Below are 22,177 nucleotides of genomic sequence, written 5' to 3'. Positions count from 1 at the left end.
CAGCATTTTACCGAAAGATTACCTTTGTTTTTACTGATTTCAGTAGGGCGACCGCAGCGCTATGTGAGCCTGCCTACCATTTTAGATGAACACCACTGACATTTATGAGCCCGCACGAGTGGAAAAATTTTTCCGCTATTATGCCAACACGACTAGTTGTTGACCTTCCCTCAACAATTAAGGATCACATGCATTATGTTGCCCTCAGTAGAGCTCATAATATTTCAGGATTACATATTATATTGAACTTCAATGAAAAGAAAGTCTCTGTCTCCCTTAAAGTCAGTGAGGAAATGCAAAGACTAAGATCACAACCATTAGAACCTTGCATTTGTGACCAGGCTAACAATTGTGCATGACATTGCAATATTTTTTGTTATAATTTTAGAATTACATCTTCTGAAACTATTTCCTATGATAACCAAATTATCATACACACAGGATTTGCATCATAAATTTCCTTTAGAATGATCACACCTAACTTCCAAAATTTTAGAGAATTTCCTGCTATTGTTCAATTCCTTATAAAAGAAGCACAGTTAGTTACTTTAACTCAGTAGTTCAGAGTGTCAAGATCAGCACTTACAAGCTCAGAACCGCTTGGTCACAAAAAAGTAACTCCAGTACATGTAATCTCAAGTTAGTGACCTATTTTACTGAGGATTTGCTTGCAATCACCCTTTCTTTTTATCAGTATTATTTCTTTTGTACTTTCCTGTATAAATAAATTTTATTGTGGCTTTAAGTCTGTCTCATTGTTCAAATAACAACATCAGAACTTGCCTCGGTCACATTTGGCGCTGCGAGCAGGGTACAAAAGAAGTCAAGAACCAATTTAAAAAAAAATATATATATATATACCAGTTTTATAAAAAAGGGTGATTGCAATAACAGCAATAGCAGTGAATCATCATGTCTGCTGAGCAGTTGAAGAAAGACCTAGAAGAATTGACCAAGAAGTATAAAGAAGCTATGAACCAACTCCAGGCCCTGAAAGAGTCTGCTACAGCATCATCATCACAACCATCGACACCTAGTACGAATGGACAGAAGCAGATTGTTGTCATTCCTCGAGATAAGAAAATAAAAAATTTCACTGGAAGGAAGACAGAAGATGAGCAGCCAGTTGAGGACTTTATTGAAGTGAAGATTACTTTCGAGGCGAGAGAAATGACACCAGCCGAGAGAGTGGATTTCATAATGTCTCATCTGGAAGGGCCAGCCAAGGAAGAGGTGCGAATGTACAGCAAGAGAGATAGAAGCCACCCAGACTTCCTCCTGCATGTTCTTACACAGGCATTTGGGGAGAAACGTTCAAGCTCCCAACTCCTAAAGCTCTTCTATGAGAGAAAGCAGAAGGAAAGTGAAAAACTTCAAGCATACTCGTATTCCTTAAATGAACTACTCAAGAATGCGACAAAAGCAGATCCAAAGGCAGTCCCTGACCCAGAGAAGACTCTGCGAGACCAATTTGCAGACAATGTGAGGGATCCTTTCCTTCGAAAAGAACTGAAGAAGTTCATCAAGGAGTGTGACCCTTCATTCTTGGATTTGAGGGAGGAGGCACTACGCTGGTCAGAAGAGGAAGAAAGACCACAGCGAATTATGCCTAGAACCCCGCTATCCCAAGAAGTATCGACTGCTGCACCTGAAAGCTCTCAGTGCTATGCTAGTTCCACCATCACCCCTATGGATAAGGTTTTGGATGTCCTTCTAAAGCAACAGAAGTCCTTAGAAGAACTGACGAGTTCAATAAGAGACCTCAAGCAGCCAAGGACCCAACACCCAGCCAAGGAATGGAGTGGACAGCGTTCTAACATTGTTTGCTTCAAATGCAACCGCAATGGACACATTGCCAGGAACTGCCGAACTGAGGACAACCTCGCTGTCAGGGGAGGTCCACCACAAGGTAAACTGCACCCTGACAAGTTGCCAAACTAATGCCCCCTGTCACAAGGAGCCAAGTGACAGGAGGGGACAACAATGGCTCAAATGAGAATATGTCAACCATATACGAAAAGGCAGTTGGAAAGTGCCCAGTGGTCACAGTACAATTGGGTGGACTAGATGTACCTTGCCTTCTAGACTCAGGATCTGAAGTATCTACAATTACAGAAGAATTTTCCAATGACCACTTTCGCCCGCAAGGAAAAACTCTTTTACCTACTGCCGATTGGTTGAAATTAACTGCAGCAAATGGACTAGCGATACCGTACGTTGGGTATCTAGAATTGGACGTTGAAGCCTTGGGAGTCATGATCCCATGGAGAGGAATTTTAGTTGTAAAGAGTCCAGCGAGTCAAGAGGCTAGGCAACACAAGAAGATTATCCCTGGACTAATAGGGATGAACATAATTGCCCAACTGCACGAACCTTTTAAGAATGGAAAAACAGGAACTTCCCCTCAATGGAGCAAAGTATTGGAGATAACAACCAGAACCAAGTCCATCTCAGTCTGTGGTTTTGCAAAAGTTGCTGGAAAGTCTCAGATTAGAGTCCCAGCTGGATCAGTGTCTGTTGTTAGAATCAATGGGTGGTAAGGACCCCAAACAAGAAACACTGCTGCGCTTGTGGAACCACTGAATGGACAAGTGCCAGGAAATCTTGTTATCATCAGTACTCTTACTCATATAAATAATGGACAGCTCCATGTAAGAGTCGCCAATGTTACTGACAAAGATGTTTGGCTTCAACCCCACACTCAGATAGGAGTACTTCACGAGGTTAAAGATGTTGCAAATACTAAAAACATCGACATCAAAAGAGTATCAATCAATGAAGCGATGGTGTTTGTCAGAGAATCCACAACAGAAAACAAGCAAGAACAACCCTCCATGTGCCCAATTAATTTATCAGATGTAGAATGTACCCCATGAACAAAAGAACAAGCTTGAGAGCCTATTTCAGAAGCATGCAAGCGTCTTCACAAAGGATGAAAATGATCTTGGCTACACAGAGACAGTCAAACACAAGATCCCAACCATAGATCAAGTACCAGTGGCACAAACGTACCGTAGAATACCACCAAACCAGTTTCAAGAGGCAAAGGATCACATATGAAAGCTTCTGGATAATGGTATCATCCAAGAAAGTCACAGTCCTTATGCTGCTCCTGTTGTGTTAGTTAGAAAAAAGGATGGCTCCTTGAGGCTGTGTGTTGATTACAGACGTCTGAGTGCCAAGACAATCAGAGATCAGTTCCCTTTACCCAGAATTGAAGAGTCAATTGATGCCATCAGTAATGCAAAATTGTTTTCAACAATGGATCTGGCAAGTGGGTTCAATCAGGCTGCTATGAATGAGGAGGACCGACACAAGCCTGCTTTTACGACACCGTTTGGAATTTTTGAATACAACAGAATGCCCATGGGAATGACTAACAGTCCTACCACCTTCCAAAGGCTTATGCAAACTTGTTTGAACGATTACATATTCCAAATACTGCTCGTCTACCTAGATGACATCATCTGACTTTAATGTTCAGGAACCAGATATAAATATTATTGTAGAGACCTCTCTTTGTTCTTTAGATTCATCCTTTCGTTATCAAATGGATGGTTTTAAATTGTTCAGGAATGACTACTGCCCTAACAACAACATTAGAACTAGTTATGGGACTGCTGTTTATGTAAAGACACATTAACATTTGTCACCAAACCAACTAGGTTTAATATGAATGATGTAGAAGTAACTGTTACAGTACTAAGACCCGATTCCAAATTTACACATAATGGAGATATATCGTTCAAAAAATAAAGTTCCATTACAAGTCTTAATTAACAAAGTAAATCAGTTGTGGGATACATTGCTACCAGAAACTTCCAGCACTACTCCTGTATTGATACTTGGCATGACTTTAATGTCAATCTTCTAGAGGACTCATCAGACAAGAAACTATTGCAAACATTGTTTCAACAACAAAGACAGTTAATTTACACAAATCATTTCTCAGTGCACAACAGATTACCATTCCCTCCTTTATCACATTTATACTAATATACCAGCTCAGGTAAAGCATTCAGGTACTTTAGAATCCTATTTTAGTGATCACAAGCCAATATTTGCTTTTTTGTCTCATGGCAATAAAACATAATGTGATTAACTTTCCTTTATTTATTCAGTTGTAGCAATGGCTTCCTCAAGCCCTACATCTTCACCTTCCAGTGACACAACAAGTAAGAACTTCTTATTAATTTCAATTTTTTCACCTTTGAACAGTTTCCACTCTTATAACCCTTTAGTGACAAAGTGTACAAAAGTAATAACCTGAAAAAAACAACAACTAACAACACCATGTGAAAGTAATACTCATTAACTTTCCAACAAGTGGTCATTTCACATGGTTTTGTTCAAAGATGATGAAGTTAGATGCACCTTATTCAATGAAAATTTTACTTCAGTAGGCAGTGTTGCACTCCAGATGATAATAGTAAAAAACAATTAATCTCATTGATATTTATACACTCTCTGGTGATCTGTTGTTATAGGCCAGGGCAACAGACTGGGCACTGGCCTTTTGAGCCCAAAACGTATGAAATTTGGAGGATCACCACCTTGCTCACCTAGCAAGATGACAGGTAAGATTTGATATTTTATGTGTTCAAACAACTCAAGGTATTTAACAACTACATTCCATTTTGCAGTACTCTGATAATGCACACTCAGATGACATCAAAACCATACCAAGAATAGACCCATGTTCTTCCCACATTTTAATGTCCTCTAGGCATTGTAAGGGTACACATGCACTGCCAAATGGAATCAATAATATTGTCTTATACAATGATTTTAAAATCAAAATATTCTTTTGTCGAATTAAAGGGGCTAGCCAATGCAATTTTGGGGGATTTCAGTACTCACCAGTTGGTAGTTTATTGATTGAAATATCAAAGTAACAGCTTGAAAAAAAAAGTAGAACTCTGTCAATTGGAAGTTTTATGATATTTATTGGATATAAACAAAATCATCTCAATACTGTGACCTAGCCCTTCTCAGATGATTATATGATGCTATAATCAACAGAGCTAAACAAGAATAGTCTAAAAGAGATTAAACAATATAATTTTATAGGACAAGCCCTAACCACTTTTGATACAAACTCTTTTTAGAGTGATTTTATTTAACCTGAGAAACAATATCTTGCAGTTGGTGTGTAACACTCTAAACTAAACAAAAGAAAACAATCACTTAATACCAACTAAAAGTATAGTGACTATTTCAGACGCTAAGTAAAATCACTCTAATATGTATGTTTTCTCTTGCAAATTTGGCAGGGTATGTGCAAGTCTGCACTGAAATACAGAAGAGTACTCAATCATCCAGCTAATCACCTTTGAAACAGTTTACCTAGAGAAATTAAAACAGCATCTAAGCTCAGCGATTTCTGTAGTAAACTTAAGAATTTCGATTTTAGCACTCTAGGACCAATCTATAAATGTAATACATGTAGTTGACTTTTATTGTACATACACCTACATTGTCATTTTTTATTCATATTCATCTTCTGCAATATCTTTCACTGAACATAATGTTAAGACTCTTTAACTATCAATATTAATCACCTACAATTTTACAATTATCATTCATACTCTAAACTTATATATTTTTACTTATAAAGTTTTAAGTACTTCTAATAATATACCTTTAATTATAGTTAATTTCTAGTCTACCATTTTATATATGAGCCTCTGCCTTGGGCAATTGGGCAACCACGCCTCACGTTAGACAATAAACTCTCATTGATTGATTGATTGAACCAACACCTTCTTTGATGTCCATTTGCAAGTAACCCAAGACCAAAAAAGTCTTCATGGTGAAGGCACACGAATTTTCAAAATGTCAACTGTTTCTTGATGCCATGGTTACACAAAAACCAATTGTAGTAAAGCACTTACAAGTTTCAAGCAGTAGACCTCTTTTCTTCAATTACAGCAGTGCAGTACTTGATGCGCTTCCACATGGTGGGGACTTCAAATTGTCTCCACCAACAAAGGAAGTAACAAAGATTGACTCTTTGCTCACAAGCCAAACATCTGGCATCTTTACAGTCAGTGGGATGATTACATGGAGAGGCCCTGAAACTACTACAGAAAAAAATGGGGCAGTGGTGAGAAAAGCAGTTCTCTGTGATAGCACTGGCACCATCGAATTGTCTGTCTGGCAAGAGCATATCAAGCAACTAGAAGAAAATAAATTTTATACAATATCAGACATCAAACTGAGGTATTATTATGGGAAATGCCCAAGTACGACTAAAAGCACACAGATTACAAATGCTGAGCCACAGCACTTGCCTCAGAATACCAGAACAAAAGAAAGTACCCAATAGCTATGCTGCCCAACCATCATGAATGTGGCCATAAAGGCATACCCGGCAGTTTGTAACAACAAAGATTGTTCAAAGAAAATAACTCTCAACAAATTTGGCATCCATGAAAATTTGGAATCCTTTAGGACTATGATACATAAGAAGGATGTAACATCATTTCTGGAAGGATGTGGGAGGGAATGCCACTTATGCTTTGGTTAACTGAATGTGTGCATATCTTAGGGCATTTTTAATGTTTTAAAGTATTTATATACATTTTTTTAATGACATAATGTAGTTTTAGGATGTGCATTAGTGCCATTAATTAGTATATTAGTTTTAGAGTATTTTTAATCTGTTTTAATGATATAATGTAGTTTTAGGGTGTCCCCAATTAGTGCTTACAGGCACTAGAACAACTAGATACGTTAATAAAGGTTATGTATATATATGTATGTAACACAGCAGGGATCATGTGCCATCCACTGCCAAAGTTGCAACAGGCAATGCTGTCGAAACAATGTTACTATGAAATGAACATAAACTTCCACTTAGAGAAGGATGATACAACATACAAGATTACTGCTTTTCCTAAGATAATCAGTGCATTCCTTTCTGAGGATATATACAGTTATCAACAAGACACTAACACCCTGACTGAAAAAATGTTGGTGATGGAAAATGTAGACTTCCAGCTTTCACCTAACCAAAGGCTTATAACTGACATGAAACAGCACCCTCAAGAAGAGGTAACAGATCAACAGCTACAGGATCAGGAACCTGAGACACACCAGATAAATAAACAAAGTCCACCATGACAAAAGGACAAGAAAACAAAGGAAAAAAGCACCAAAATCCAACAAAGCAAAGTAAAGACAAAGATCAACAAGCAGGGGCACATTTAAAGGGCAAACAAACTTTAATCGTTTCTGATACAGTGCCCACTGAAAATGTTTTAAGAGTATTTAACACAACTGCAAAATAGGATCATAACATTTAAAGGACAAACAAACTTTAATCTTTTCTGTTACAGTTCCCATTGTTAATGTTTTAGCTGTAAAATTAAAATGCTCACTGCTGTTGTATTTAAAACAACTGCAAAATAGGATCATTAAATTTAAAGGACAAACAAACTTTAATCTTTTCTGTTGCAGTTCCCATTGATAGTATTTTAGCAGTAAAATTAAAATGTTCACTGCTGTAGTACGTGTAACAATCGTAAAATAGGATCATTACATTTGAAGGCAAACAAACTTTGATCTTTCCTGTTAACATTTTTATTGGTAGAGCATTTAAGCTTTCAAATTAAAATGTTTACTGCCATTTTTTGCGTAACAATAAGGAGGCAGTGTGGCTGAGTGGTTAGAGTGTTGGACTCATAATCTGCCGCTCCAGGTTCGAGTCCCACCCTGACCACTGGATTTGTTTCACGGTAGCCCCAAGTTCAGATCCTTGGCCACGCTTGTAAATAGCCAACTGGTTTGCCTCCCGCCGGTTGGGGTTCTTAATGATGTTCTTAATGATGTTCTTAATGATGTTATGTTCAATTTAGACCATTTGTTTCATTTGCTTGCAAGGACCACAATGGAAACTACTGGTTCACCAGTAATTGTGTAATCCTATAAAAAGACTTTTTTTTTTTTTTTTGGGTAACAATTGCAAAAAGGCTCATTACATTCAAAAGCAAACAAACTTTGATCTTTTCTATTACAATTCGGTTGACTAAATACCAACATTGAAGCTACCATTCATTCTGTCCTGTTTCCATATTCTACAGTACAGTTGCGTTTCCGAAGAATTGTACCTTTACAATTATTGTTATGAAAATGTTATTTGGTACAAATAAAACTTCCGAAATAAACTACACTTCTACTAGAGTGATTTCGAAAATCCCACTTCACAGATCAATTAGCAAATACTACAACCAACCAATGAAATCGTATTACGATGAATATATGAAGTTCATATATTTTGAACTGCGGTTATAGATACGTATGATGCACGATCCTCGCAGTATAGAGCGCTATTTATGCAATAGCAAAAATCAGACCTGAAAAAAATCAGGCCTGCATGGGATTCAAACCACTGACCTCTGTGATACTAGTGCAGCGCTCTACCAACTGAGCCAACAAGCCAACTGGGAGCAGGCCATTAAGTTGATTCATATAATAAACCCATGATGATAAATCAGATACGATGAATATATGAAGTTCATATATTTTCAATGAAATCATAAAACAGAAAAATGTGTATTAGACTTTATTGCAACCACTCTGTAAGCTTCAAAATTTTCTATATCAGTTCCCAGACACAGAATCTTACTTACTCCACGAGCTTACCACAGGATGCCTGTGATTTAAAGATAGGTATAACTAAAGATTCTTTCCACTGCTGAGGGAACTTGCAACAATCCTTGTTCTTTTTAAAGACTTCAAACAAGCCTTGGGTAAGAGATCCCTGTGCCAGTTTAAGATCTTAAGGTGAGACTTGATCTGGTCCAAGCAAGGTACCGTAAAAGCCCGCAGATAAGCTGCAGATAAGCTATGCCCCAAATTTAACAGCTCAAATTTTGGAAAAAAATTTTTTCAATATAAATCAAAAGAAATTCAAAGTTGAGTCTTGAGAAGTCTTCTTCATCCACTGTTCATCAAACATAAACTCATCATTAACATTGCAACAGAAAATACTTCAAAGTGCTACCCACAATTTTAGCACTTTCGTATAATGAACATGTTTTCTACCAACTTTGACATACGATTGGTCTTTTTCTGGTATTTGTTGACAGGAATTTCTACATTCAACAGTTTTTCCATAGATTTTTGCATTACAACAAGGACGTGAGCGGACTATTCGAAGCTTAGTATCCAGGCATTAGATCAGATGGGAAAATGGACATTCACGACACCTTTTTCAAATGTTCTTGCAAATGAGCTGCACCCCCAATTTCTAGTGACAATTTCTTGAAAAAAGTGCGGCTTATATCCACGGGCTTTTATGGTACATGTGTCACAACTTACATTACTAGAATATAAACTTGTCACCCTAAACCTTTCAATAAAACATCTTCATGTCAACAAGATTTTACAAGAAAGGTAAACAAACATGACTTTGCAAACAAAGTTGTGTCACTTTTCGAATCCTGACAAATCCAAAAGCATGACATCCTAGTGGTAAGCTGATTGGTTTTGCACCTTAGTCACCTCCAAATTGTAAAATTCAATTCTAAGAAGGTACGATTGAAAGAATGTAATTATTTTGCCTTGATACAGCCCATAGAAGGGCTCTATTTAGCAAATTGCTAATGGTAAGTTTACCCCAGTAGGGTAAACTTTACACAGGGGAAAACTGAATGAAACAAAGCACTCTGATTGGTCAATTTCCACAACTCCCAGTGAAATTGCTAAAGTGAAGGAGGGCAGTGGCTTCCATACAAAGAAACTCAAGGAATCCCTGAAGCAGATCAAGTCTAAGAAGTGGCACGAGTATGGTGGCCCATTGTTATCATAGCATTGTTATCATAGCATAATAAAAAAATAAAAGTAAAATTAAAAAAAAATAAAAGTAAAAGCAATCCAAAAAAAAAATTGAATTTAAAATAAAACATTAAAGAAAACAGGAGCTACTGAAGAAATTCAATAAAAAAAAGTAAAGGAAGATTACAAATTAAAAAATACATAAAAGTTAAAATTAAAGTGAAAAATAATTTAAAAAATAAATAAGATAAAAACCTTTAGTACAAATGCAAAATAATTTTAAGTTTACTATGATAACGCTGGGCCGAAAGGAACATCACGATATTTGTTTCCAAAATGAAATGTTCGAAAGCAGCCCATTGTTATCATAGCCTGCGACACGTAAGGTCAGTGGACTACTTTCAGAAGGGCTGCTCGCATTTCCTGATTGGTAACTCGTGCACGTGTGGGTTGTGGCTTGCACTTTTCTCGTTCAAACTACAGTAAAAAGTCCTTTTATCGAGATGAATAGACGACAACAAACGTGGAACCGTTTGCAAGATGAAATGAAGGCGAAGAGGAAGCGACCGGACCCTCGCGGAAAAGGCAAAAGCAAGAAATCTGGTTCCACTCCGCACGAGTTAATCGTGCAACGTTTAGCATCTGAGCCAGACAACAAACAAACGTTTAGGCCAGTCCAACCAAGAGAGTTTGTGGCGTTTCCATACGAGGATCTTACGCTAGCAAACTTGAAGAAGGCTCTCGCTGACCATTACAGTTTGCCAGCAAGCCTATGTGATGTTCTTGTCACAAACAAGGGACCCTCTTGTACCAGCATGGAACAAATCCCTCATAGAAAGGACAAGGTGAGTTCGTGTACGAAGCATTTAAGCTTAGGTAAATAAACAATGGCGCAAAAATATTCTCGGGTAAAACTAGAGGTAAACTGTATTAAAGGACCAATGTCCGACTATATTCGCGCTTGACAAGGCCTCTCAACTATTAGGGACCGGTCATTATTTAGAGGGGGGGGAGGGCTGGTGCAAAATTAGGTATGCCATGTTTCATTTTTCCTGACCCCCCCACTTCATGAAGCACATTTTTTTTTCTGACCTCCCCCCCCCGATAGATATACAATCGCACGTACACACACACTTTTAGTACACCAACACATATAACTGTCTATTGGTACTTATTAAATGCATTATTCAGTAACTTTTTTCACATTCTGAACTGAGTAGCCCTCCTCCCAGAACCATTGAATACTTGCATAAATTTATATGGCCCCCCCTTTTTTCCCTGCATAAAAATCGATTACCCACCCCCTATTTGTACCAGCCCCCCCCCCCCTCTAAATGATGACCAGTCTCTTAGGGACAAAATTCAGATCCCCTCCAAAAGAGATTGGACTAGGAATGACTCCTGGTATTACTGACTCTCACTCTCACTATCACGGACACTAAACAATGTCCCGAGGGTGTCTGTTGTAATGAGAGTTGACTGTATCTCTATATGTTTCTTTTGGGAAGAGGGCATGATATATTGACTTGTCACCATGTAAAAAAAAAACAACAAATATAAGTTAGGTTGACATCAGGTTTTCTGTTCTTCACACAGGATTCAAATTCTTGAAGAGTTTGAATGAGAGGTCTGAACAAACTCTCCTTGGCTTAAGTTTTGAAAAATGTCAGTTATGACACTGTCACTACCCTCAGTCCTCCTCATGTTACTCCAAGTTTGTTGAAACTGTAATATTACCTTTGAAATACATTTATTTAGACAGCGAATACCGGGTACATAAACTCTTTAGCTTAAATGTAAAAAAATTGCCAACAGGAAGGTAAAGGGTCACTGATGTTTGGCAGTTTTGGGGCCTTGATGATAAGAATTTTCACATTTTATATTGTTATAATAGCATTACCAACTAGTTAACAGTGATAGTAGCATGAATTTCATATGTTAAATATGATGCCCAACCCAAATGAAATCTGATCGGTTTTGTTATTTTTATTTGACAAACATGTAGGTGTATCTGGTGCGGTTTGTAGTTGGCCAAGATTATGGGGAGGACTCCAATAGCTCTGACCCAACACATGTACATGAAGGTTTCTCGGATAACTCCTCATTCCAAAGAACAACTTCTGCATCATCAGCACCAGTGAGAAAGGCAGCTGCGCCAAAACCAAAAGCAGATTATAGAAGGTTCTCAGTGACAACCCAGTTTCCTCCATCCGTATCCATTGCCTCATTGCTGGATGCTGGGAAGCTCATCAAACCAGTCACCAAAAACAAGTGTCTCCTAACCTTTGAACAATTTGACATTGCCTCCAAAGAATGGACAGATGCAATGGAGGTAGAGTGTACAGTAGATTCAGAGAAGTTTTCCTCAGGTGGATTCCGTGATGCTTACCACTGCAAGCTAACTGGCAAATCTGCGGGCCAAAACATTTCAAATCGCTGGGTTATCAAAACGTACAACGAGAAGTCCAAAGAAGTAATTAGTACTCAATTAAAAACTAATATAGAGAGCCATTGTCGTAAGCAAGTACAAATGCATGAGGTAGCTAGGCACTTAACAAAGAAGTTCCAGTCACAGGCATCACAAGAAATGGGAAAGTGTTTTCAGTACAACCATGTATACTACACCACAATAGACGAGAAACCAGCGACAGTTGAGGAATTTGTTCCAGGCCTCTTTGCCAAACTGATTAATAATAATGGCAAGAAGGCCGATCTGCCTGAAGATGCAGATAAAGACTTGAAAGATTTGTTGGCCAAAGCAGAGTGCCTGGTTCACTATACCTATGAATCATCCAACCAACAACTCATGTTACTTGATATACAGGGATCTGGCTACTGTTTATATGATCCCGAAATAGCAACAAATGATATCATGGATGCCAGCAGCTTAGAATACTATTTCTGCTGTGGAAATTATTCATCCGTGGGCATCACATGCTTTCTCAATGAACATGAGTGCAATGCCTACTGTAAGATGATGGACCTAAGTCAGTAAGAGAATGGATTACTGGAGCATAATTCACCTTCCACCTTTTATCAAGATAGCAGCTCAGTGACTGCCTTTCAAGTGTTGTGTTGTTAGTTTAAACCTTACGTCATGCTTCTCACAGACCATTGGGAGGAGAACACGGCATGGAACAGTTCATTTAAGATAACAAATCTTTTTTATCACTGGCATTTTTTACAACGTCCATGAATGTTACCAAGTCTGTAGTTCTTTGTCCTTGGACCATTTGTTGGACAATGTTTTTTACACATTTGAACTACCGGTATAAGGAAAAACAGTTACAATAAAATGCACTTTTATGATGATGCTGATGGTGATGACTCTTTGTACTTCTCCTTTAAGAAAAGATAGGCATCTGCTGCCTCGGCTGGCTTCACCCCATCAATATTGGGAATAATTCGTTCACAGCTCTCTCTCACAGTTTTTGGTAAGTAGTCATCTACAACTGACTTGACACCTGATAATGAAGCAACCTCATCCAGTGCTTCTAAAGTGACTTGCAAACCTATACAATACAGGAAATTGCACTTGATGAGCACTTGAACATTAACCCTTAATAACTTGTTAGTGAGTGGATCATCATGTCTGCCCTGAAAATATCTGTATTGGCCTCTCTCTCTCTATTGAAGTATAATATTGATGATTTAATCTCTCAAGCTGTCCATAAATTAATTTAACCATCCCTGCTTTTTACACATTGTTTCTCATTGAATTCATTGAATCGATACTTAGTGGTGGGTCATTAATTAAAAAAGGATTCGTACTGGTCCTGGAAAACCTGAAAAATCCTGGAATTTTATTTTCTTATTTTCAAGGACTGGCCAGGACTGGAAAGTCCTGGAAAAAGAACACTGGTCCTGGAAAGTTCTAGACATCTGTTAAACTCAGGAAATCATGTTTTCTTAAAACAATTTTTAAATTTTAAGATTTCTTCAGAAATGCAACACTTGGCTCTCTAAGACATGCTTTGTTGTGCAGTCTGCAAATATTATTCTAAAACATACAAATATTCAGTAAAATACCCTTACCACACTCATTTGCATTGTATTGCTCAGGGAACGAGTACAGGTGATATGGTATCCCTTTAGGCATCTGAGCATCCTTTTGGCTCCTTACTCTATGTGAATTCCACACAGTTTCCCTAAAGATATCCATTTCTTTCTGGATGACAGGAATAAAAATGAATGCCAATAGGTGCCTGTTTAAATGCAAAGACAGCATAGTAAGAATGCAGATCCATGATATTTAAATGTGGCAGGTGTTAACTACAAGTCACAGGCTATGTGTCAGGTCAATTAATAAAGAGAGGTGAAATCAGTATAACATCAAAATTATAAGCACTTGGAAATTAACTGCACATGTTTTCAGTTACCTTATTACATGAAGCTTCTGCAACATGTTAATTTTGAAAATTTCACGATTTTTCGCAAAATGAAAAAGATGCAAAAAATAAGTGTTGTGAAAATTACATGACGTGAAAATTAAGTGAAACTTCATGTAAATAATCATAAAAAGGATGAGTTTATTACCACTGAGGTCATTACAAGTCTAAAAGCAAGCCAATAGTGGACTTCACGTTACTTTTGGTTTTCAAACTAATTCACACAACTTGGTTGGTGGAAATGTATAAATTTTTATCCTTTTATTCACGTCAATGGCTGGTTACATTAACTTTGTCAAGGAAAAATACCTTATCCCAGGGGCGGTGCATTACTCAAAATTAATAACTACTTAATAACTGCGTGTGAGGGCTTTGCTGTAAAATTCCAGACTGAGGGATAAAATTTTTGCTTTATGGACCGAGCCTCTGGGCGAGGTCCATGAATAGAAAATTTCAGCCCGAACTCTGGAATTTTACAGTAAAGCTTGAGCAAACAAGGTTATTAAGTTGTTTATTATGTGGCTTCCGACGGGCAAAGCACGCCAAATAGAGAGAACTTCTAAATTGCTTTCATTTTTTGTCAGGATAATAAAATTCAGATAAGAAATCTTTAGAACTCATAGTTAAAGAAGACCAAGATACGTGTTTTGTTAAATTTCTTGCTTTTTTAATGAAGTTTCTTTCAGCGAAAGTCACAAAGTTAGCTAGGTTTTGTAAACGAAAACGGTGGTGGGAAAAATCTGTAATGCCCGTGGGCGTTTACCAGGAAAGTATGGAACGCTAATTAACCAATGAGAACGCGCGTACTATCGCAGCCATATAATAAAGTGACTTAAAACACAAAATTTTCCAAAAAATTGCGAAATTTAAGTATTGCGAAATATTTGAACCTCAAAATCACGAAATTAACGTGTCACGAAAAATTCATGTAATAAGGTATGTAAAATGAATTAAATAGAACTGGTACTGTTCATGTAATGTATTTGAAAACATAGTTAATACCTGTCTGGTTGATCACTTGGATCATAGTGGCCTTGTTCCAGTAACATAGTGAGCTGCCTCTTGAAAAATCTTTCAAATCTATGGTGCAGGTCTCGCCACCATCTTTCTATCTGTGAAAAATGGTTCAAATCTGTGTTGATAATGCAATTCAAAAAGTAAACAATCAGTTATTACCCTTAAATGTATAGGTCAGAAAAAAGGTTTTTGGAATGTGAAGCACAGATTCCTGCATTTTCATTACCATCATTAAAATCTACATCAAAAATTCAGAAAAGCCTAAGTGGGCACCAAACTGATGTTTTATTGTCGGAAAGTGTTTAGTGAACTGCCTTACCTTGTTATTTGTTGAAGGACCATAAAAAACTGTATCTGCCTCCTCATCTTGCTCTTGCCTTAAAAAAGCGTGAATAGTAGCCATGTGCCCTGTCTCAGTTCCTTTATCCAGCCTCAGATATTTACTGATCACTTGAATGAAAAAAAGATAATAAAATAAGTAAATAAATAAATAAATAAAGCTTAAAAAATCGTACATGTATGTAGAGCCCAGGGGGGGCTCTGGATATTTTGGGTAGGGGTGTGTCGCTGGGACTCTGAGACCCTTACCCTATACTAGATCATGTTTGAATTTTGCGACTCTCTTCTAGACTAGATGCGTAAAATTACCACCCTATTCCAGACTTGCTAGTCTCCAGGAACTTTATTTCTGTCACAGGAAGTTGCTTATACGGTAAATGATACCCTATTCCAGACCAAAATGCTCTGATTTTTAATACCCTATCCTAGACTAAACTGCTCAAAAACCCTACCCTTCACAGCAGCACATACCTATAAGCTTTATGTATGGGAGTACCCCTCCCCGGGATGTAGAGCTTAACCTTAGTTAACTATGGTTCAGCTTTGACTGTATCATGATCAGTCTGCAATTGCCATTGTATATATTTTGCATACAGGACCAATGTTACCTTTTGTTTTGTACAGATGATCCATGTACCAACGACCAATAAGCTTAGGGTCAGAGTTTGTGGTCCATAATTTCAGATACAAAATGTATCCACTAAAGGCATCTTGCAAGCCGTAAACAGCTAAAGGAAAAGTGCTATTCATGAAACCCATTAGCTTGTCGTGGCCATCCCCAGAATGAGTGTGATTAGGTCCCTGTATACAAGATAACATAATAAAATAACTACTATGACATGACACTATGACCATAAGCCTATTACAGAAGGGGGATCCTTGGCTGATCGGATTAGGGAAGTCCAGAAAATTTATGGGAACTCACCAAACTGAAAGACGAAAAGAAATGGGGAAGGGAAGCAGGTTTGCTTGTGTCCAAATCCACCATGTTTTGGATAATCAAAAAGACCTGGACCATCAGTCAAGTATTTGTACCTATAGGCAGGCATGCATAAGCAAGTTGAGATCAACATATATTATCACCAGAATGTCCTGATATGGATTTTGTTTGGCAATCTTTAAAAGGACAAGCAAGATAATGAGAGCTTTTAGCACACAGATACCCCAGTTACTTGCGTTGCCTTTAAAATGTCTTTTCCAGATGCCTAAAAACATGTTACACTAGATTGAAATTCATGATAAAAGCACAGGCAGATAAGTTGGATGGTTCGAGGTAGGTTGCCAGAACATGCCATTTGATCCCATATATTTACTCTACTTTGCAACGGCTTACTCTAAGGGATCAGGGGAAATGCTTCAATGAATTTTACATACTTGGGCACCTGCCACAAAAAGGTGGGAGAACTTACCAATGATGTGAACGTTCCAGTAGCTCCTCTTTGTCGTTTTTTTTGACCAACATTCCCTCGCCTAGTCAGTCCTTCGGGGTCCACCATACCCATAACATCATGGACCAGATTGCGAGGGACAGCCAATTTATGTTGCTCTCGTATTTTTCTCTGCATTGCTCGATACCCTAGATACTGCCCTGGACCCTCCATTTCCTCTTCGATTGCCTTCTTTACATCTTCAACGTTGGTTTCGTACCTAACGTATTTGATGCCGAAAAAACGTAATCTTCTGCTAAGTGTAGGCAGACTCCAGGCATACTCAGGGAAGTCCCGACTAGCAAAATCCAGTATCTCCTGCCTGGAATAGTTTGCTAACACATAGCGCTCAAGGTCGCTCTTCAGTTGCTCGTCACTCTCCCACTCTGAGCAACGAATGCGGACCGCCATTTTGAGAGAAGAGAAAGAGAGAGGAAGCTGGGAACTAGGTTGTCCACTGACCTTACGTGTCGCAGGCTGCTTTCGAACATTTCATTTTGGAAACAAATATCGTGATGTTCCTTTCGGCCCAGCGTTATCATAGTAAACTTAAAATTATTTTGCATTTGTACTAAAGGTTTTTATCTTATTTATTTTTTAAATTATTTTTCACTTTAATTTTAACTTTTATGTATTTTTTAATTTGTAATCTTCCTTTACTTTTTTTTATTGAATTTCTTCAGTAGCTCCTGTTTTCTTTAATGTTTTATTTTAAATTCAATTTTTTTTTTGGATTGCTTTTACTTTTATTTTTTTTTTAATTTTACTTTTATTTTTTTATTATGCTATGATAACAATGCTATGATAACAATGGGCCACCATACACGAGGGTGCTGATGGTCATGAAATTGCATACTCTGAAGCTTGAAAAGCCATGGCAATCAAGAGTAGAGATTAGTTTATTGACAAGCTGACTGAAGAGATAGCTGCCAGCTTTCCTCAAGAATCACAGGATTCTGTTAATGCCTTTTCAAGTTTGATCTTGTAAGATTCTTCATAGACAACAGAAGTCCTGAGCAAGATCTTCCTAAGGTTCTTACAAGATTATAAAGTAACTCTCAAGTAAGATCTTGTGGAGATTCCTTACAAGACCTTGTGAGATTCTTGTAAGGCAAAGTCCTTCATAAGAAAGATCATAACAAGATTCTCACAAGAATCTTACAAGCTGTTGTAAGGTTCTTGTAAGAATCTTGCTTAAGATACAAGGATCTTTTTAAGAAACTTACTAAGATTCTTATCAAGATCTTAACAAGATTTCCACCTGGGGCAGTTCATCGTTTGATTTATAATCAGAAATATAGGAGCATTGTTTCCTGGTTAATTTTAAGCCGTACTTTATCCATGCAGTTCCTACAGGAAGAACAACTTCTGCCTCTTTTTGTAAGGTCTGAGTAACATACTTGTTATTCCAGTCAAAACAGGAAGGGATGTATCATCCAAAAGGATGTAAATCTGTGCTTCCCTTGGAATGACACTCCTGGTATCATCTATGTGGTTTGTCTTGTTGAGGACCCACACATCTGTGGCTTCCTTTCCCATCACCTTAAACAATAACATCCAAAAAGATAAATAGAAAAATAAAAATGAAAACAGTCTTAGATACTTGTTTACATTTTATCCACATGTAGAAACAAGACCGCAAATCACACTTGTTTGACTAGCTGTAGAAAGTTGCAATTCATTTGCCAGTATCTATGCTAGTTTTAGATCTTGCAAATGATTAGAAACACATGGTGGAACATGGCTAACTTAGGGTAGATGAAGGTTAACACAGCAATTTACATACTTTAGTTAGCTTAGGGTAAATCAGGGTTAACATGGTAGCACATGGTTAACTGGGGGTAGACAAGATTTAATGTGGTAACAAATGGTTAACACAGGTAGATGGGGGTTACAGGTAGATGGGGGTTGACGCACTAGAACATGGTTAATTTAAGGTAGATGAGAGTTAACATGGTAGAGCATGGTTAACTTGGGTAATATATCTCCTGCATCTATTAATACGTCTCCTGCATCTATTAACTTGTGGTAATATATCTCCTGCATCTATTAATACGTCTCCTGCATCTATTAATTAGTTAATTTGGTTGAGCAGGGGACATTAAAGAACCCACTCACGAGATTACTGTGATGTGGTCTGGCCTGTTTACTGGGAATTGGGGGGAGGGGGCATCTGTTAGATTCACCTTTATTTGATTGTAAACTGCTTAGTAGTCTGGTAAAGTCCCCCACACAGTGTTGTAAAGTGCCATGAGCTCAGGATATGAGTGCTATATGTGACCGAGCACAGGATTTCGTACTCTAACGCTTTTTCGTTAAACGGTCGAAAATAAACGGTTTGTAAATGGATAATAAACGGGTAGTAAGTGTTTAAACGGTTTGCATATCCATTTAAACGGGTAGTCCAAAGTGTTAAACGATAGAGCAAAGTCCAAAAACGGATTCCGTAAACTGTTAAACGGCCGAGAATAAATTAAACTGATGGCTTAAAACATTAAACGGTTGAACACAATCTATTAATTGATAGCTTAAAATGTTAAACGGATGGACAAAAACCTTGAACGGATCAGGAGGGCTAAAGAACAGCGGGATTAGCCATGCACATAACTAACAGAAACCGTTGTGAACAATTATACGAATTGTTCTTGCGGAACACTGACGTTTCATGCTAATATTATATTCGACTAACACCGATAGAAAACGAAGTAAAATTAAATTACTAGCCTGCAATTAAGCTATCCACTGGCAAGTAAAGTGAGCCAAGATCGAGTCTCGATCTGGAGAGCTCGCAATGCGTTTGAAAATTTGCATAAAATATAATCAGAGGAAGCAATCTGTCAATCATACCATGCGGACTGAACATTCTCGACAGAAAAAAAAAATTAGAATTGAGAAGCAGTCTTTTTTTTTTCATGTTCCTACAATGTTTCTTCTACGTATTGACCGAAATGAAATCGCACTATCAAGTGAAAAACATTAAGAAATGGATTATATGTAGGTAAAAATAGCTGCCGATTTTGTAGATTTCACCATCAGTTAACTATCGAAACGATTTTGCATATGCAACTTTCTTTCGCTCATGTTTCATCTAGTGTTCGATTTCGTAAAGTAATTTGTAATTATAGCTTATATAAAGCCATTTTCGTTTTCTTTCAATTGATGGAAATAAAAGATGAGAGACCCAATAGCCACCGATTCGGTAAATAATTTTGCTGTACACGTCTATCGAAATAAATTTACATAAGCATGAAAACAAATCTTGCTCTTCTCGTGTTACTTAACGAATATCATTCTGTTTTCGTAAGGTAATGCGAGCTCTCGTGTCTCAATATCTGAATTCTTCTAATCGAAGACCTTAATTCTCATACCAGAGATTTGCAAACAAGTTGTAGCGAAGACCAACATAGCCGCTCGATCGAAGCATGACTGTTTTTCAACAGATGCTTCTTGGGACTGTTTTATACCGTTGCTCTTCAAAAACGTTAAACAGATGCAAGTAACCATTAAACGGATGGATTTTTTTTAAATGGACGGGTTAACCGTTTAAACATTTTGTCGAAAACGTTAAACGGATGAGCAAAGCATTTAAATGGATGAAGAAAGCATTTAAACGCTTAGATGATCCATTTTAAACGGATAATAAACAGATAGTAAAAGGATTATTTCGTTAAACGGTAAAGCGTTAGTATACGAAATCCTGTGCCCGGTCACATATAAATAAAAGTTATTATTATTATTATTATTATTATTATTATTATTATTACATGGTTAGCTTTGGGAAGGTGAGGGTTGATGGTACGACATGGCTAACTTGGGTACATCCAGATTAACAGGGTAAAACATGGCTAAATTAGGAAAGATGTGGGTTATTATAGTACAACATGGAGGACTTAGAGCAGACATTGGTTAACATGGCACAACATGGCTAACTTAGGGTAGATAGGGGTTAGCACAGTAGAGCATGATTAACTTAGGGAAGATGGGAATTGACAGGGTAGAACAAAGTTCAGGGTTCTTCCACTTTTTCAGGAACCCAATTCAAGGACTTTTAAGGACTTTCTAGGTCATTTTCAAGGACCTTGGCTCTCACATTCAAGGACCTTTTGCGTTAAACAGCAGCCAATAGAAATAAAAAACATTCTCTTTATTGTTAAATTTCAATAACATGAGTGTGCATGCAGGACCAGCCAAAAAGTCCAACAACCATGAATTCAAGCATGCACACCAGATTGATCACATGCTAGGTACCAAGGTTATTTTCAATGCACCAATCACGTACAAAGTATATATGTGACCAGGCACAGGATTTCATACACTAACGCTTTTTCGTTAAACGGTTGAAAATAAACGGTTTGTAAATGGATAGTAAACAGGTAATAAGAGTGTTTAAACGGTTTGCATATCCATTTAAACGGATAGTCCAAAGCGTTAAATGGCAGGGCAAAGTCCAAAAACCGAATTCCGTCTACCGTTAAACAGCCGAGAAAAAAAATTAACTGATGGCTTAAAACATTAAACGGTTGAACAGGATCTATTAATGGATAGCCTAAAACATAAAACAGATGGACAAATCAGGAGGAACGGATCAGGAGGGCTAAAGAACAGCGGGATAAGCCATGCACGTAACCAACAGAAACCGTTGCGAACAATTATACGAATAATATTGTTCTTGCGTAACACTGACGTTTCATGCTAATATTTTATTCGACTGACACCAGTAGAAAACGAAGTAAAATTAAATTACTAGCCTGCAATTAAGCTATCCACTGGCGAGTAAAGCGAGCTGAGAGCGAGTCTCGCACTGGAGAGCTTGCAATGCGTTTGAAAATTTGCATAAAATATAAGCAGAGGAAGCAATCTGTCAATCATACCATGCGGACTGAACATTCTTGACAGAAAAAAAAATTAGAATTGAGAAGCAAATTCTTTTTTTTTTCATGTTCCTACATTGTTTCTTCTAAGTATTGACCGAAATGAAATCGCACTATCAAGTGAAAAACCTTAAGAAATGGATTATATGAATATATGAAGTTTTCAGGTCTGACTTTCGCTATTGCATAAATAGCGCTATCTACTGCGAAGGATCGTGCATCATACGTAAATGGATTAAATGTAGGTAAGAATAGCTGCCGATTTTGTAGATTTCACCGTCGCTTAACTATCGAAACAATTTTGCATATGCAACTTTCTTTCGCTCATGTTTCATCTAGCGTTCGATTTCGTAAA

At 37.5% G+C, this 22,177-nt stretch overlaps 3 protein-coding genes and 1 long non-coding RNA gene across 5 annotated transcripts in view; 2 read left to right on the top strand and 2 right to left on the bottom strand.

Moving 5' to 3' along the window:
- The first annotated feature begins 2 nt into the window (after positions 1–2).
- On the top strand, positions 3–2,693 carry LOC148730570 (uncharacterized). The gene has a single exon (XM_088762089.1). The coding sequence runs from the start codon at positions 913–915 to the stop codon at positions 1,939–1,941; it is 1,029 nt and encodes a 342-aa protein (XP_088618215.1). The 5' UTR covers positions 3–912; the 3' UTR covers positions 1,942–2,693.
- A 3,222-nt stretch (positions 2,694–5,915) lies between these two features.
- LOC111325136 (uncharacterized) overlaps positions 5,916–22,177 on the bottom strand; it is a 19,636-nt gene continuing 3,374 nt past the window's right edge. Inside the window, exons 3-4 of the long non-coding RNA XR_002694305.2 lie at positions 18,352–18,493; positions 5,916–6,083 (exon numbers count right to left, since the gene is read on the bottom strand). This is a non-coding gene — a long non-coding RNA (uncharacterized LOC111325136). The remainder of the gene's footprint in view (positions 6,084–18,351; positions 18,494–22,177) is intronic.
- On the top strand, positions 9,696–13,092 carry LOC148730569 (myosin heavy chain kinase A-like). The gene is made up of 2 exons (XM_088762084.1): positions 9,696–10,625; positions 11,786–13,092. Exons 1-2 carry the CDS (start codon positions 10,284–10,286, stop codon positions 12,773–12,775), a joined length of 1,332 nt encoding a protein of 443 aa, XP_088618210.1. The 5' UTR covers positions 9,696–10,283; the 3' UTR covers positions 12,776–13,092.
- On the bottom strand, positions 11,514–17,778 carry LOC148730568 (uncharacterized). Of its 2 annotated transcripts, none has more exons than XM_088762085.1 (7): positions 16,934–17,778; positions 16,133–16,325; positions 15,505–15,635; positions 15,171–15,280; positions 13,816–13,985; positions 13,082–13,292; positions 11,514–12,191 (listed from the first exon to the last, which is right to left on the bottom strand). In XM_088762085.1, the coding sequence occupies exons 1-6, from the start codon at positions 17,360–17,362 to the stop codon at positions 13,084–13,086; spliced, it is 1,242 nt and encodes a 413-aa protein (XP_088618211.1). In that variant the 5' UTR covers positions 17,363–17,778; the 3' UTR covers positions 11,514–12,191; positions 13,082–13,083. The 2 variants fall into 2 exon arrangements, with proteins under 2 accessions (XP_088618211.1, XP_088618212.1); XM_088762086.1 differs by lacking the exon at positions 16,934–17,778 and adding an exon at positions 16,450–16,927.

Source organism: Stylophora pistillata, chromosome 5 (assembly GCF_964205215.1).
Source record: "Stylophora pistillata chromosome 5, jaStyPist1.2, whole genome shotgun sequence".
In the NCBI taxonomy this organism is placed as follows: domain Eukaryota; kingdom Metazoa; phylum Cnidaria; class Anthozoa; order Scleractinia; family Pocilloporidae; genus Stylophora; species Stylophora pistillata.
The sequence above is the reverse complement of the archived record's forward strand: the minus strand, read 5'-3'. Positions and strand labels throughout refer to the sequence as shown.